At 36.6% G+C, this 15,212-nt stretch overlaps 1 protein-coding gene, 1 long non-coding RNA gene and 1 pseudogene across 4 annotated transcripts; all 3 read left to right on the top strand.

The window, feature by feature from the left end:
• Positions 1–628: 628 nt before the first annotated feature.
• On the top strand, positions 629–7,388 carry LOC104646026 (cysteine-rich receptor-like protein kinase 10; annotated as a pseudogene).
• Positions 7,389–8,156: 768 nt separating this feature from the next.
• On the top strand, positions 8,157–11,471 carry LOC101259911 (putative cysteine-rich receptor-like protein kinase 20). Of its 3 annotated transcripts, none has more exons than XM_010318317.4 (7): positions 8,157–9,081; positions 9,277–9,408; positions 9,504–9,640; positions 9,785–9,995; positions 10,118–10,355; positions 10,692–10,842; positions 10,963–11,471. In XM_010318317.4, the coding sequence occupies exons 1-7, from the start codon at positions 8,280–8,282 to the stop codon at positions 11,320–11,322; spliced, it is 2,031 nt and encodes a 676-aa protein (XP_010316619.1). In that variant the 5' UTR covers positions 8,157–8,279; the 3' UTR covers positions 11,323–11,471. The 3 variants fall into 3 exon arrangements, with proteins under 3 accessions (XP_010316619.1, XP_010316620.1, XP_025885208.1); XM_010318318.4 differs by having other exon boundaries at positions 8,161–9,081; positions 9,513–9,640; XM_026029423.2 differs by having other exon boundaries at positions 8,263–9,081; positions 9,282–9,408.
• Positions 11,472–12,444: 973 nt separating this feature from the next.
• Positions 12,445–13,705, top strand: LOC138342232 (uncharacterized). The gene is made up of 2 exons (XR_011215053.1): positions 12,445–12,561; positions 13,497–13,705. It is a non-coding gene; the product is annotated as an uncharacterized lncRNA (long non-coding RNA).
• The last annotated feature ends 1,507 nt before the right edge of the window (positions 13,706–15,212 follow it).

Below are 15,212 nucleotides of genomic sequence, written 5' to 3'. Positions count from 1 at the left end.
GAAAGTGATCAACTAATATAGAACTGAGAGCGTAGAGATTAAAAAAAGATATAATTAAAGAACCTTCACAAAAACTGGTTCTTCTGATCTATTAATTTTTTCTGACTTGTCAATTACTTTGGAAGTATCAACGCATAGGAAACACCTTCCAATATTTTCATTTTTCAGTGACCAAGTCAATCCTTGTACTCCCTCGATGTTTATTTAAGAAGCAACAAGTGATAAAAAGAGTAATTTTATCAAATTATCCTCATTAAATATTGAAAAATAAATAGTATTTAATAGAAAAGATAAAATAGATTCAAAATTATAAATTACTCATTCATTTTATAATCTGGACAAATATTATTAAAAATTTCAAAATAATATAATGGACAATCAAAGATGATCAGAAAAATAATAAAATTGAGCATGAAATTTTTTGTGTCTTTTTGACTTTGTAACCATTATGTTTATAAACATGTGCTTGACGAGTTCAGTTTTGCTTAGAGGATGGGGAACACAACTATGAGTTTCTTAAAATGACTCATCATTTTAATGTTCCAATTGAAATAATTTTCAAGGCATAGAAAGCCACCACTAATTTATACTCTCATTTTCTGCTTAACCTTATTTCTCCACTCGAAAAACATCCTTTTGAGTGATGAAAAAGTCCGTAGTCAATTTTTTTGAAATAAATAAAATTGGGCGTGAAATTCTATTTATACACTTGTCTCTTGACACATTAGATGGTGAAAAGAGCTATGAGTTGGCTGGTCCTTGTAATGTTCCAATTTTATTACATATTTCATCTCAGCATAGCACAGCCTGATTTCGAATTTCATGTATGTGCAGATACTGAGTTCTCTCCAAATACTTCATATGACACTAACCTTAACACAACCCTCTCCTCTGTTTCACGAAATATGGATAGTTTTGAATTCTATAATACTTCCATAGCCCTAAACTCCGACACGATTAGTGTCATCGCGCAATGTAGAGGGGATGTACAATTACAGGCATGCCGTGATTGTATAAGTAACGTGACTCGTAAGATTCTAGAGGTATGTCCTTACAAGAAATCGGCATTTGGTTATTATGAAAGTTGTCAGCTACGATATTCAAATGAGCCCATCATAGGCACCGTCTCAATAAGCCCGCAAGACACTTTATATAGCGGGGTAAATGCCTCGAATCCCGATGATTTTATGAAAGATGTAACAACCATGCTAGAAAGTTTACGAGTCAAGCTTCACGGGGCGGTAAGCGGAAGTATGCTACTAATAGTACTTGGCGCTCTGGTTCTGAGACTATATATGTACTTGTACAGTGCACTGCGGATTTATCAGCTCAAAGTTGCATCAATTGTTTAACGCTGGCTATCAAACTTTACCTAACTCATGTGCATGTTATGGTAGGATTGGTCTCAGATATAGAATGCCCAGCTGCAAAGTTCAGTATGAAACTAGCCCCTTTTTCGACCAGCCACTGACAGAAGCCCCGCCACCGCCACTTCCATCACCACTGCCACCCCCACCTCCACCACCAGGTATGTCAAATCTTTATGGAATTATTAGATAATTAAACTCTTAAATTGCTAAGTCATGCTTTTAGCCTTTTACAGGAAATGAATATTTTTAAGGAAGAAATAGACACTTGCGAAATTTTGAGATTCAAAAACTATTGTAACATTTATGTGATAACAAGACTTTAAAATTGAACATATTAAAATATATCCCAACATTTAAGTGGTTATATAATCTTGTTATTAAGCATAAAATGAGAAGCTTAATTAAATTGTTTCCAAATTTACAAAGTGATCATTATTTTAGGAAGACAGGCACAACAAAAAGGAAATAGGGTCACGTAAACTGAAACAAAGTATAGCCTAGCCAATACTAACTTGAAGAGTTCCTGCAGATAAAACAATTACTCGAACCGTCATCATTATCGTTGTGTCAACTGTTACAGTTGTTATTCTTCTTGTTTGTATTTCTCTCATCATGAGGAGGAGGCGAAGGAGGAAGCTAGTGAAAAATATTCAGAGTAAGGCATAGGTTATTAACAGGCAATAATTAAGGAAAGTTGAACAGTTAAGACCGTATTTCACTGAAATTTTGTCGTATGTTTTACTACTACTTTGATGAAGGTATACACGAGGATGATATTTTCACAGCAGAATACCTTCAATATGATTTTTCAACAATAAGATCAGCTACAGATAACTTCTCAAGCGATAATAAGTTGGGACAGGGCGGATTTGGTCCTGTGTACAAGGTGATTGCTGATTTAGCCTACTTGATGCATAAAAGGACACTGTGACTTCATATGGCTGACTCTTATATGTTTCAATTTGCGCTTGTATTCTTCAGGGTAAGCTTTCAAATGGTCAAGAAGTAGCAGTGAAAAGATTGTCAGCAGATTCTGGCCAAGGTGATCTGGAATTCAAAAATGAAGTCATGCTGGTTGCTAAACTTCAACACAGGAATTTGGTTAGGTTACTGGGATTTTGCATCGATGGAACAGAGAGACTTCTTATCTATGAATTTGTTCCCAATGCAAGCCTTGACCAATTTTTATTTGGTATGTATTGCTTAATGTTTTGTCAGTATAATTTATTATGTTGACTGTCATCTAGCTATCTGCCTTATTTTCTGGAGAACTAATTCCATTTGTTACAGGTAGTTCCCTATAGTAATAGTGACTTGATGTTGCAAAATTCTGCTATATTATCCGTGTATAGAAGCTCAATCCATAATTATATTTTTCATCTTGTTCCCAGATCCAGTTAAACGTAGGCAATTAGATTGGGAAAGGCGATCCAAAATAATAGGAGGGGTTGCCAAGGGAATTCTCTATCTTCATGAGGATTCTAGACTTCGCATCATTCATCGTGATCTCAAAGCAAGTAATGTTCTACTTGACGAAGAAATGAATCCTAAAATTGCAGACTTTGGTATGGCAAGGCTATTTACATTGGATGAAACTCAAGGCAACACAAGTAGAATTGTCGGGACCTAGTAAGTTTTGCATCTCATAGTATTAGATAGACTGTTACTCCTTTTTCATATTGTTGTGCGGAATTTGAGATAATACGAGAAAATATAAACGCAAAAACAAGACAACAGATTTACGTGGTTCACCAATAAATTGGCTACGTCCACGGGAAGAGAGGGAGCAGTTTTATTATGGAGAGGCAAAAACAGAATTACAGAATAAGGTTTCCCATAGCGTCTATATATAGTGCTAAGCTACGCCCTAACAGGCTTGGGCCCAACATACAGAATCAACAGAAAATTAAGGGCCCAATACAACAACATTGTATACCGTCCATTCTGTTTGTAGCGGGTCCGATTCAAGACATTCAACAAATCTCCACCTTGACTTGAATTCTCCGAACAGATTCTTCAGACGCACTATGATAGTGCCAGGCCTCCCCCTCTTCCTCAGAGTTGCCCCGCAGGGCAATTAACAGCTTCTGATGTTGAGCAAGTCCAAACAGTGTTGAAACTTGCTCTGTGGAACCGGCTTTGTCTGACCACTGGTGAGAAGATCTCATTGTAGTCCACTCCCTCTCTTTGGTTGAAACCTCTGGCAACAACCCTGGCTTTATACTTGACTCCTTCTGCTGGTGATATCCCTTCCTTCTTCTTGAAAACCCATTTGCAAGTAATAATCTTTCTCCCCGAAGGCTGTATGACCAGATCCCATGTCTGATTCTTGTGTAGGGACTCCATCTCATCTCCCATAGCGGCAAACCATTTTTCAGAATCAGAACTTAAAATGGCTTCTTTGTAAGTAGACGGCTCAGATGTATCTACCTCTTCAGCAACCTGCAGTGCATAACCCACCATGTCCTCAAAACCATACCTCGTAGGTGGCCGAACTCCAACCCTCCTTGGCCGATCTTGAGCTATACTCTGATGGATATCTGATGGCATAGATTCTGGAATATCAGTTTCAGTCTGTGGCTCTTGATCCTCCTCTTCAGGTTCCTTTAAATCGCTCTCGTTCTGAATGACTTGAAACTCCACCTGTTTGTCAAGACTCCCAGTTTCTGACATAGTTGTAGGCTTCACAATGGTTCTAAGCAGAGGACTTTCATCAAAGACAACGTTCCTGCTCATAATAACCCTCTTTTCTGCTGGAGACCAGATTCTGAAACCTTTCACTCCATCTCCGTAGCCCACAAATACTCCCTTTTTAGCTCTTGGTTCTAACTTACCTTCACTGACGTGATAGTAAGCCGTACAACCAAAAGCTTTCAGATTTGAATAATCAGCAGCTTTTCCAGACCACATCTCCATAGGTGTCTTGCACTGTATGCCTGTATGTGGTCCGCAGTTAATCAAGTAGCAAGCTGTACTAACCGCTTCTGCCCAGAATCTTCTATCTAGCCCAGCATTAGAGAGCATGCACCTTGCTCTCTCCAGAAGTGTTTGATTCATCCGCTCAGCTACACCGTTCTGCTGTGGTGTATTTCTGACTGTGCGATGTCGAGCAATCCCTTCATCCTTACAGAATTGATCAAATTCAGACCAACAGAATTCCAGCCCATTATCAGTTCGCAACCTCTTGATCTTCTTCCCTGTTTGATTTTCCATCAAAATTTTCCACTCCTTGAACTTCTGGAAGGCTTCACTTTTATGCTTCATCATGTACACCCAAGTCATCCTTGAGTAGTCATCAATAATGGACACAAAAAATCTGCAGCCTCCCAAAGACTCAACCCGGCATGGACCCCAGCAATCAGAATGGATATAATCAAGTGTGCCTTTTGTTCTATGAATGGCCTTTGGAAACTTGTTGCGATGTAGTTTTCCAAAAACACAATGTTCACAAAACTCTAGGCTCTTAACCTTATGATCAGCAAGTAAATCCTCCTTTGACAGAATTTGCATCCCTCTTTCACCCATATGACCAAGTCTCATGTGCCATAACTTAGTCATATCCTTCTGGTGAAATTCTGACGATGCAACATGGGCTGAACCTGTAACCGTGGAACCTTGTAGAAAATACAAAGTACCACGCATGACACCTTTCAGAATCAAATTTGAACCCTTCCAGACCCGCAAGACTCCATCTTTTCCCGACCAGCTGAATCCCTTGCTGTCCAAAAGACTGAGAGATATCAGATTTTTCGTCATCAATGGAACGTGCCTGACCTCGTTCAATGTGCAGAAGCTACCGTCATGTGTCCTTATCTTGATCGAGCCTGTCCCAACCACCTTGCAGACAGAACTGTTGGCCATCGAGATGCTGCCTCCGTCTACCTGCTCATAAGTCGTGAACCACTCTCTCCTAGGACAGATGTGATAGGATGCCCCAGAATCAAGAACCCACACATCTGAATGATGGGTGTGCTCATCCGCAACTAGGGCAATATCTTCTTCAGAATTGGTGTCTTCTTCAGCAACAGCAGCAGACACTGATTGTTTTTCCGATTGCTTCTTCTTCTTCGGACAATCAAATTTCCAATGTCCCTTCTCCTTGCAGTAATTACAAACATCATCCGGCTTTGCACCCTTCGACATCGGCTTATTTTTCTTTCCGCCGTTTTTCCTTCCCTTTCCGCTACTGGTGAACAGACCGGAAGGCTGTATGTCCGTACTTGTGCCGTTAGCCTTATGCCGTAATTCCTTGCTATGAAGGGCTGATCTGACTTCTTCCAGTGACACAGTATCTTTCCCAACAATGAACGATTGAACAAAATTCTCAAACGACATTGGGAGAGATACTAACAGAATCAGGGCAACATCTTCATCCTCGATCTTCACATCGATATTACGCAATTCTAATAACAAAGTATTCAATTGCTCTAAGTGTTCCCTGAGTTGTGTACCTTCAGCCATTCATAAACCGAATAGACGTTGTTTCAGAAGCAGCTTGTTGGTTAGAGATTTTGTCATGTACAAACTCTCCAGCTTCAACCACAGACCAGCAGCAGTCTCTTCATCCGAGACCTCCGTGATGACGTTATCCGCGAGACACAGCATGATCGTCGAGTGCGCCTTTTCCTCCAGAATCGCCATCTCAGGAGTAACGACGGCGTTCTTGTCTTTCGACAACGGCGCCCAGAAGCCTTGCTGTTTCAACAAGGCCCGCATCTTGATCTGCCATAAACTGAAACTGTTCCTCCCTGTGAATTTGTCGATTTTCACGTTCAAAGCAGACATCTCGAATTCTCCAAGAACACCGATTAACCGAGAGGCTCTGATACCAATTTGTTGTGCGGAATTTGAGATAATACGAGAAAATATAAACGCAAAAACAAGACAACAGATTTACGCGGTTCACCAATAAATTGGCTACGTCCACGGGAAGAGAGGGAGCAGTTTTATTATGGAGAGGCAAAAACAGAATTACAGAATAAGGTTTCCCATAACGTCTATATATAGTGCTAAGCTACGCCCTAACAGGCCCGTCCATTCTGTTTGTAGCGGGTCCGATTCAAGGCATTCAACACATATCACTAGGAAGGACTTTTAACCATTTACCCAGATCTAAATGCTGCAAATCATTTGTTGAAATAATGCTTCAAGATTGTTGAACTAGGACCTAGCAAGTCCGGTTTATAGGAATGCAAACTATGTGTAACAAAAAACTTTAACAATTGAATCATTTTTAACTTGTGGAATGTTATGTAATTCTTGTTTTGCAGTGGATATATGGCTCCAGAGTATGCAATGCAGGGGAAAATGTCAGTCAAATCAGATGTTTTTAGCTTTGGAGTATTAGTCCTGGAAATTTTAGGTGGCCAAAGAAACACTAGTATCAGAAACGGAGAATATGTGGGAAACCTCCTAAGCTACGTAAGTAGTAATCAAGCCGATTAATCAGCTTTAAGTTTCAATTTCAAATTTGTAAGGGTCAGGTGCTTGTCAATTATTTTACAGTGTTAGTGTTGAAATTCTTAAATTTAACTGTCACAGGCTTGGAGGAATTGGCGCGAAGGAACAACATCAAATTTAGTAGATCCCATGTTGAGGGGAAGCTCGGGACTGGTTTCTGACATAACGAGATACATCCACATAGCCTTATTGTGCGTTCAGGAAAATGTTGCTGATAGACCAACTATGGCTGCAGTAGTTCTCATGCTCAGTAGTCTCTCTCTGGCTCTTTCAGTGCCTTCTAAGCCCGGATATTATATGCAAATTGATGTTAGCCCAAATATTTCACCTATTCAAGGATACAAATCAAGAGTAATATCAGAATCTAATCGACCAGACAAAAGTAAATCAATTTGCTTATCAAAAAATGAGATGTCCATAAGTGAGTTAGATCCAAGATGATAAGAGTTGGAGAGATTTTTCCTCTTCTGAATGTAGTTTAGTACTATATATTATATTTTATTTCTTCAAACCTTCATTTGTTTGAGAATGACAGATTATTTATGATTAAGGATTTAATATGGGGATATTCACAGAGACGTATACCATTAGCAACTCCTAATAAAAAAAGAACATGGTAACATGGTACTATTTCACTATAATAAAAATAATTTCATCATATTAGCTGATCACCTTACTAAATTAAGAAAATATTAATTTGGTTTTTCCCATAAATACCCTTGCAATTAATTATTTTTGAAAGTGCTCAGACTTGTTGTAAAGTTACAAAGAAGTTCTTAAGGGATAAATCAGTAAACCTATCCTCCTATTCAGTTAATCTGGGACTGAGGGAGTATTAACATTAAGAAAGTGGACATTGTTTGCGCTGCTTGGCAGCTTCCATTGTTAATTGCTTTGTCAATTTAATTTTAATCCCTTTTAAGAAGTTAATATGTTTTCTCTGAGATATGTACATGTCAAAATAGAAGAAAAATCATGGGGTGAAGTTTAAAATACAAGGAAACAGAGATAGATACAAATAAATTGAATTTTGTTTTCTGGAATCATATAATTCAAAGAAGAACAAGTAACAGCCAAAATTTCCTGTTCTTGCTGGCTTCTTCGCATCCACTCCTGTCCGTAAGTTAGAGTTGTAAATTCCAAAATTTAAAAAAAAAAAAAAGACCAAGTCAAAAGTTGATGTCATCTTAGGTGACACGAAATTTTATTTGGAGTACATGGAAATTCAAACCTAAAGAAATTCAAAGTAGCTATCGCCCTATTTACTTCCATCATTTTCAATGCTTTAATTTTCTGCCTTTTATATTTTGAATTTTCCACTTGACATCATAGACGACTGAGTCAATCTTACAAAAATAAAGAGATTGTGAACACTTGAAAAATTGGAGTGATAACTTGTATTTATAGAGTCTCAAATACGCTAATTGAGATTATACTGGGCAAACAGATATGGGTTTCTTGAAATGGCTGATCGTTCTAATATTCCAATTCTACGTCACCGTAGCACAACCTAATTTCACTTTTCAATCGCCCTGTGAAGGTAATGTGACAGAGTACCCTCTAAATGGTACATACCACACAAACCTTAACACACTTCTCTCCTCTCTTTCACGTAACATAGACAGTGATGGCTTCTATAATGCTACCGTAGGCCAAGATCAGAACAGGGTTAGTGCCATCGCGCAATGTAGAGCAGATGTTGAACTACAAACATGCCGCAGCTGTATAAATAATGCTACTCGCTTGATTTTAGAGAAATGTCCTTCCAAGAAATCAGCCTTTGGCATTTATGATATGTGTCTCATAAGATATTCAAATGAGTCCTTCATAGGCACCATGTCCACCGACCCCCGATATACTTATTATTACAACAGGGATTTCTCGGACCCCAAATTGTTTTTCAACCAGTATCTGACACCTGTATTGACAAGCTTACGAACTCGAGCTTCAGCGGGTGGAAAGCACAAGTTTGCTGCTAATGTTTTCGATGCCCCTGATTTTCAGGAAATACATGCACTTGTACAGTGCACATCCGATTTATCAGCTCAAGGCTGCTACGATTGTTTAAGTGCTGTCTATTCAAGTTTACCTGACTGTGAATGTTATGCAAAGAGAGGAAACTATCATTTGATGCCCAGCTGCGTTGTTCGGTATGAACCTTACTCATTCTTCAATGAATCATTATTGACTGAAGCTCCGCCACCCTTATTGTCACCTCCGGAGCCAGCCTTATTGCCACCACCACCAGCAGGTATTTGAAATCTTTGTGGAATTATCTTGTTAGTCACTTCGTTTTGTATTCGGCTTCAGGCCGGGGACATGTTCAAGTTCAACATCTTTAGGTCCAGATTATAGAGTAATTAGCATGAGTAACTTAATAGTGGACTATAAACGTTAGTTCTATACTCTGTTGTGCTTGTTATACTAATTTGAAGCATTTTTGTAGGAAAGGATGACAAAACCGCACAAACTGTCATCATTATTCTTGTACCCATTGTCACAATTGTTATTCTTATTGGTTGTATTTCTGTTATCTTGATGAGGAGGCGAAAGAGGAAGTTGGTGACCAGAAGAGAGAGTAAGTGTGGTTTATTAACCTGCAATGATCAAGGAAAATTGAATTTTACTTAGAAGACCATTTTTCACTAATTTGTTCTTTGCTATTGCATCTAGTTGTTGAAGGTCTATCTATGGAAGATGATAGTATTGCAGAATCTTTGCAATATGATTTTTCAGCAATTAGTGCAGCAACGGATAACTTCTTAGATGCTAATAAGTTGGGGCAAGGTGGATTTGGTCCTGTGTACAAGGTGAGAGTTATTTAGGTTGTAACGACTCTTTAAACTGTCAGTGTATACAAATGAGGACCGTGTTGCATAACAACCTCGTTGAAGGAACAATACTACTTAGTTATAATTCATAACCTTTCAACTTGTTCTCATATTATGTTTCAGGGTAAGCTTCCAAATGGACAAGAAGTAGCAGTGAAAAGATTGTCAATAGATTCAAGCCAAGGAGATCTAGAATTCAAAAACGAGGTCTTATTGGTGGCCAGGCTTGAACACAGGAATTTGGTTAGGTTACTCGGATTTTGCTTTGATGGAACAGAGAGACTTCTCGTCTATGAATTTGTTCCCAATGCAAGCCTTGACCACTTTTTATTTGGTAGGTATTGTTGTACATTTATTTTACTTGATAGTGTAATTCTTCTATATATACTGTCCAAATATAGAAGTTAAATCTTTTATAAGTGCTCTAGGTTTAACATTTGTCCAATGGGAACACAGATCCAGTTAAACGCAGGGAACTGGATTGGGAAAGGAGATCCAAAATCATTGGAGGCGTTGCTCGGGGGATCCTTTATCTTCATGAGGATTCTAGGCTTCGGATCATTCATCGTGATCTCAAAGCTAGTAATGTTCTACTAGATGCAGAAATGAATCCTAAAATCGCTGACTTTGGCATGGCAAGGTTATTTGCAATGGATGAATCTCAAGGAATCACAAACAATATTGCTGGGACGTAGTAAGTTTTATATCTCACATTAGATAGATTGTTCATAAATACCCAATTTGCAGCACAACATTTCACCACTGTACCTCCTAATTCTATTAGAAAATGTCTTATAACGGAATATGTAGTTCTGGCTTTTAACATCAAGTAGTTCCCTGTTGTGACAGGTTATTCAGTTATGCTGATCCCACTATTTGCACTACCAAACCCCAGAAATGAGTTTTTTTTAGCCTTTTTACCTTACGTCTGTTGAAGAAAAAACAAAATCTATACGCCGAACAAAAAATTAAACAACTGAATCATATCTAAGTTGCCAAATGTTATGTAATTGCTGTTTTGGCTTTGCAGTGGATATATGGCTCCAGAGTATGCAATGCAGGGGAAAATGTCAGTCAAATCAGATGTTTTTAGCTTTGGAGTCTTAGTCCTGGAAATTTTAGGTGGCCAAAGAAACACTTGTTTCAGAAATGGAGAATATGTGGGCAACCTCCTAAGCTACGTAAGTAGTAATCAAGCCGATTAATCAGCTTTAAGTTTCAATTTCAAATTTGTAAGGGTCAGGTGCTTGTCAATTATTTTACAGTGTTAGTGTTGAAATTCTTAAATTTAACTGTCACAGGCTTGGAGGAATTGGCGCGAAGGAACAACATCAAATCTAGTAGATCCCATGTTGAGGGGAAGCTCGGGACTGGTTTCTGACATAACGAGATGCATCCACATAGCCTTATTGTGCGTTCAGGAAAATGTTGCTGATAGACCAACTATGGCTGCAGTAGTTCTCATGCTCAGTAGTCTCTCTCTGGCTCTTCCAGTGCCTTCAAAGCCCGGATATTATATGCAAATTGATGTTAGCCCAAATATTTCACCTATTCAAGGATACAAATCAAGAGTAATATCAGAATCTAATCGACCAGACAAAAATAAATCAATTTGCTTATCAAAAAATGAGATGTCCATAAGTGAGTTAGATCCAAGATGATAGGAGTTGGACAGTTTTTCCCTTTTGTGAATGTAGTTAAGTAGTATCTATTATATGTTATTTCTTCAAACCTTCATTTGTTTGAATATTTTATTTTAATAGTTCAAAATACATATTTTTGTCATTTTAATGAAATTTGTTCATAATTATCCTCTTTCTCAAAGTATTAGAATTTTTATTGATTCTTATATTTAAATTATTTTGTCACAATCAGACCTTCAAATATTTGTTTATTTTTATAAAATCATTATTTCTGTTAAATTGCATTTTTTTATATGTAATTGATTACGTTTATTATATTTTTTCATATTTATTTTTTTTCTGTTACATTATTAATATTCATTTTGATAGTCTATGCAATCTAAAAAATCATTAAATTCGAATACAATTTACACACACATATATTTTACTATTAATGATAATTTTTGGTCACGAACCTCAAGCCATAACTTGATTCATAGTTTTCAAGTCCCTATATATGAAATAATTGGTCCATTTGATTTTTTGTGGTATTAATTTTAGAATTTGGGGGTTCAATTTTCAAATTTTTTCTGTAGTTTATTATCTTTCTCCGGCAAACTTTTGCCGGAACTCCAACCAGTCACCACCACAATGATACCACACTGGTTGACCCACCCCTCTTCTCTTTTTTTCTCGTTTCACTGCCTATTCTTTTCTCCAAGAACACAACCATACCACCAAACCCCCTTTGCGATTTTTTCTCTCTTCCGACCAAAACCCCGGCCAGAACCTCGGCTGGAACAACCCCAAATCGCCACCAAATTTCGAACCAGTGAATAACAACAACAATGACCATGAATTTCAGCATGGTTTTGCAACTCAACAACCAGCGGAAATGACCTTTCAGACCACCCAAAACCACCAAAAGCACATCACATCGCATCACCGCAGACCGCCAGATCAATGGAAAAACCCCACCCTCGTTTCCTCTTTTATTTGCTGCAACGAGTCACACCGACAAGGGGCTCAAAGTTCCGATGAATCGAAGCTAAACAATGAACCAAACTCGGTGCCTCTCCTCTCCCCTCTCCCCTTTCACGATTCTCCTCCATTTTGCACGTATTTCATCAAAACTATGGTGGGCGACATCTCCTTCACCCTCCCCATCTTCCTCAACAACAACTACGCCGGAATTCAACCAAATCCACCTGAAATTCGCTGCCTCTCCCAGCAACAACTGAGCAGCGAGCTCCATCTCCGATTTCTGCTGGAGAAAAGGTAAAATTGTTTTGTCTCTGTTAACCATGACTACCTTGCTATTGTTCCATTTTTACCGTATATTGTTTCAAATGTTTCAACCATTTTCGTTTTATTTTTGGTTTGGTGTGATTTGTTATATATCATACTTAGTTGTGATTAACTTTTTTTTTATGTCTAAATTATGTGTCTTCCGTCTTTGTTTATATACTTTATTCGGTTAATTTTTATATTGCTAATGGGTGTTATGATTATATGACCTTATTTGTTTTCTTCGATTGTTAAGTTTCTTATTTATTATTATTATTATGGTTAGTTATCTGTATTATGAGTTTGACAATTTGTTCTGTTGCTTTCTACTTTCAATTATCATCAACGTTATTTTTCTCCTTTAATTGATTACCACTAACTTATTTGGCTTATTTTTCATCAAACATTTTTGTTAATATTGTCACTGTTATGTTATTATTGTATCTTTCTTATTTGCTATATTTAGTGTGTTACTTTTTCTATTTCTTTTATGACTTTGTGTGATTATTTTATTAATTTAGCCTTTATTCTTAATTTATTTTAGTTAGTCTAAGAGCAATATTTAATGTCCAGCAGTGGTGTTAGTTAGTATTATTATAATTACAATTTTGTTATGCCGTTATCATTTGGTTATTGCATTTTCCTTTAAATTGATTTGCATTAGTTTAATGACTTTTTTTATAAGTTGAGAATGGTCAATGAAAATTTTCTCCGTCGGATTTCGAGGCATTCTTATTTTAAAAGACGGAAATTTAATTTAAGTTCATATATTTTTATTTGTTAAATTGGCCGATGAAGAAATTACCGTCGATTTCCAAGGTCTTCCATGTTAATAAGACGGATTTTTATTTTTAAGTTAGTATTTCATATATTCAATTTTATTCATATTTATTTATTACTTACACTTCTACTAAGTGTGTTTATAGGTATCCCAAGACTTGCTTCGTTGAAGCTATTCGAAAGGAGTTCGAATTATATTTTTCAATTCATTATTTTATATATATTGATGTTAGGCAAATCTTAGGCTGATATTACTATTTTATTTTATTATGTATATTGCATCTTTATTATATTTGTACATTATTTTATTCTCCTCCTCAATTTAAAAAAGAATGAACTAAGTCGAGAACCACAATTATAAATTTTGAAGGGTGTCTAACCCCTTCCCTTCGGAATAAACTTAAACCTTTTATCTAGAAATCAAATTGGTTTCGTATATTATCTTTTAGATTATTAATTGGTTTTCTAGTTTTCTTAAAAATTAGGTGGCGATTCCTTTAATTCTTTTAAACTCATTTTACCCCTTTTAACTCTTTTTATCCGTTTTAAAATTCTTTTAAACTAAATTTTTTTTTAATTGAGTCATCGCGCTGCTCCCATTCAAAGGATGTCAACACATGGTACTATTTCACCATATTAAAAAAAATTGTCTCATATTAGTTGATCGCCTTACTAAATTAAATTAAGAAAATATTTTTATTGATTTTTTCCCATAATATCCTTGCCATAAATTATTTTTAGAAGTGTTCAGACGTGTTTGTAAAGTTTCAAAGAAGTTCTTTAAGGGAATAAATTGACAAAACTATCCTCTTATTCATGATTTCTTAATGTACGGGTAAAAAGGAAACTGATGGGAGTGAGAGAGTATTAACATTAAGAAAGTGAACATTGTTTGCGTTGCTTGACAGCTTCCATTGTTAATTGCTTTGTCAATTCAATTTTAATCCCTTTTAACAAGTTAATATGTTTTCTCTGAGATACGTACATGTCAAAATAACATGGAGTGAAGTTTGAAATACAAGGAAAAAGAAATAGATACAAATAAGTTGGATTTCGTTTTCTAGAATCAGATAATTCAAAGAGAACAAGTACCAGATTAAATTTCCCGTTCTTGCTGGCTCCAAAATTAAAAAAAAAAAAAGTTGATAGAATTTCATACTAAACGGCTTAGTCAATCTCCCAAAAAGTAAAGAGATTGTGTACACTCGAAACACTGAAGTCATAACTTGTATTTATAGTCTCTCAAACACGCTAATGAAGATTGGGCAAACAGCTATGGGTTTGTTGAAATGGCTGATCATTCTAATATTCCAATTCTACCTCACCATAGCACAGCTTAATTTCACTTTTCAATCGTACCCTCCAAATGGTACATACCGCACAAACCTTCTCTCCTCTCTTTCGCGTAACATACACAGTGATGGCTTCTATACTAATATCATTGCAGTTATGTAACTAACTAGTTACACTTATTACAGGGTTCTGGCCGCTTCCACTATCTTCTACAAAAACGTACGAGGAGAAAACGAAAATATAATACAAGGATCAGTTCAATCATATTCAAAGAAGAACAATTAGGCCCAAAATTTCTAACCTTGTTGCCTTGTTCTCGTCCACTCCTTAGTCCAATAAGAGTTGTTAGAACTCCATAAATTCTAAGTCAATTCCAAACCAAATCAAATGCTGATGTGCCACCCTTGCAACAGATCGAGATCATTTTTATATTCATATACTCAAGTCTACCAGTACTTTACTAGGCACATTTCAAAATGAAAGTAATAATTTATACCAAATTTAGATATATTTTTATTACTTTTCTCAATTACGGTTATATAATAGAGAAGATACGTATGAATGTTCTA

Source organism: Solanum lycopersicum, chromosome 2, assembly GCF_036512215.1.
Source record: "Solanum lycopersicum chromosome 2, SLM_r2.1".
NCBI classification, from domain to species: domain Eukaryota; kingdom Viridiplantae; phylum Streptophyta; class Magnoliopsida; order Solanales; family Solanaceae; genus Solanum; species Solanum lycopersicum.
Note: the sequence above shows the minus strand (reverse complement) of the source record. Positions and strands in the feature narration are given on the sequence as shown.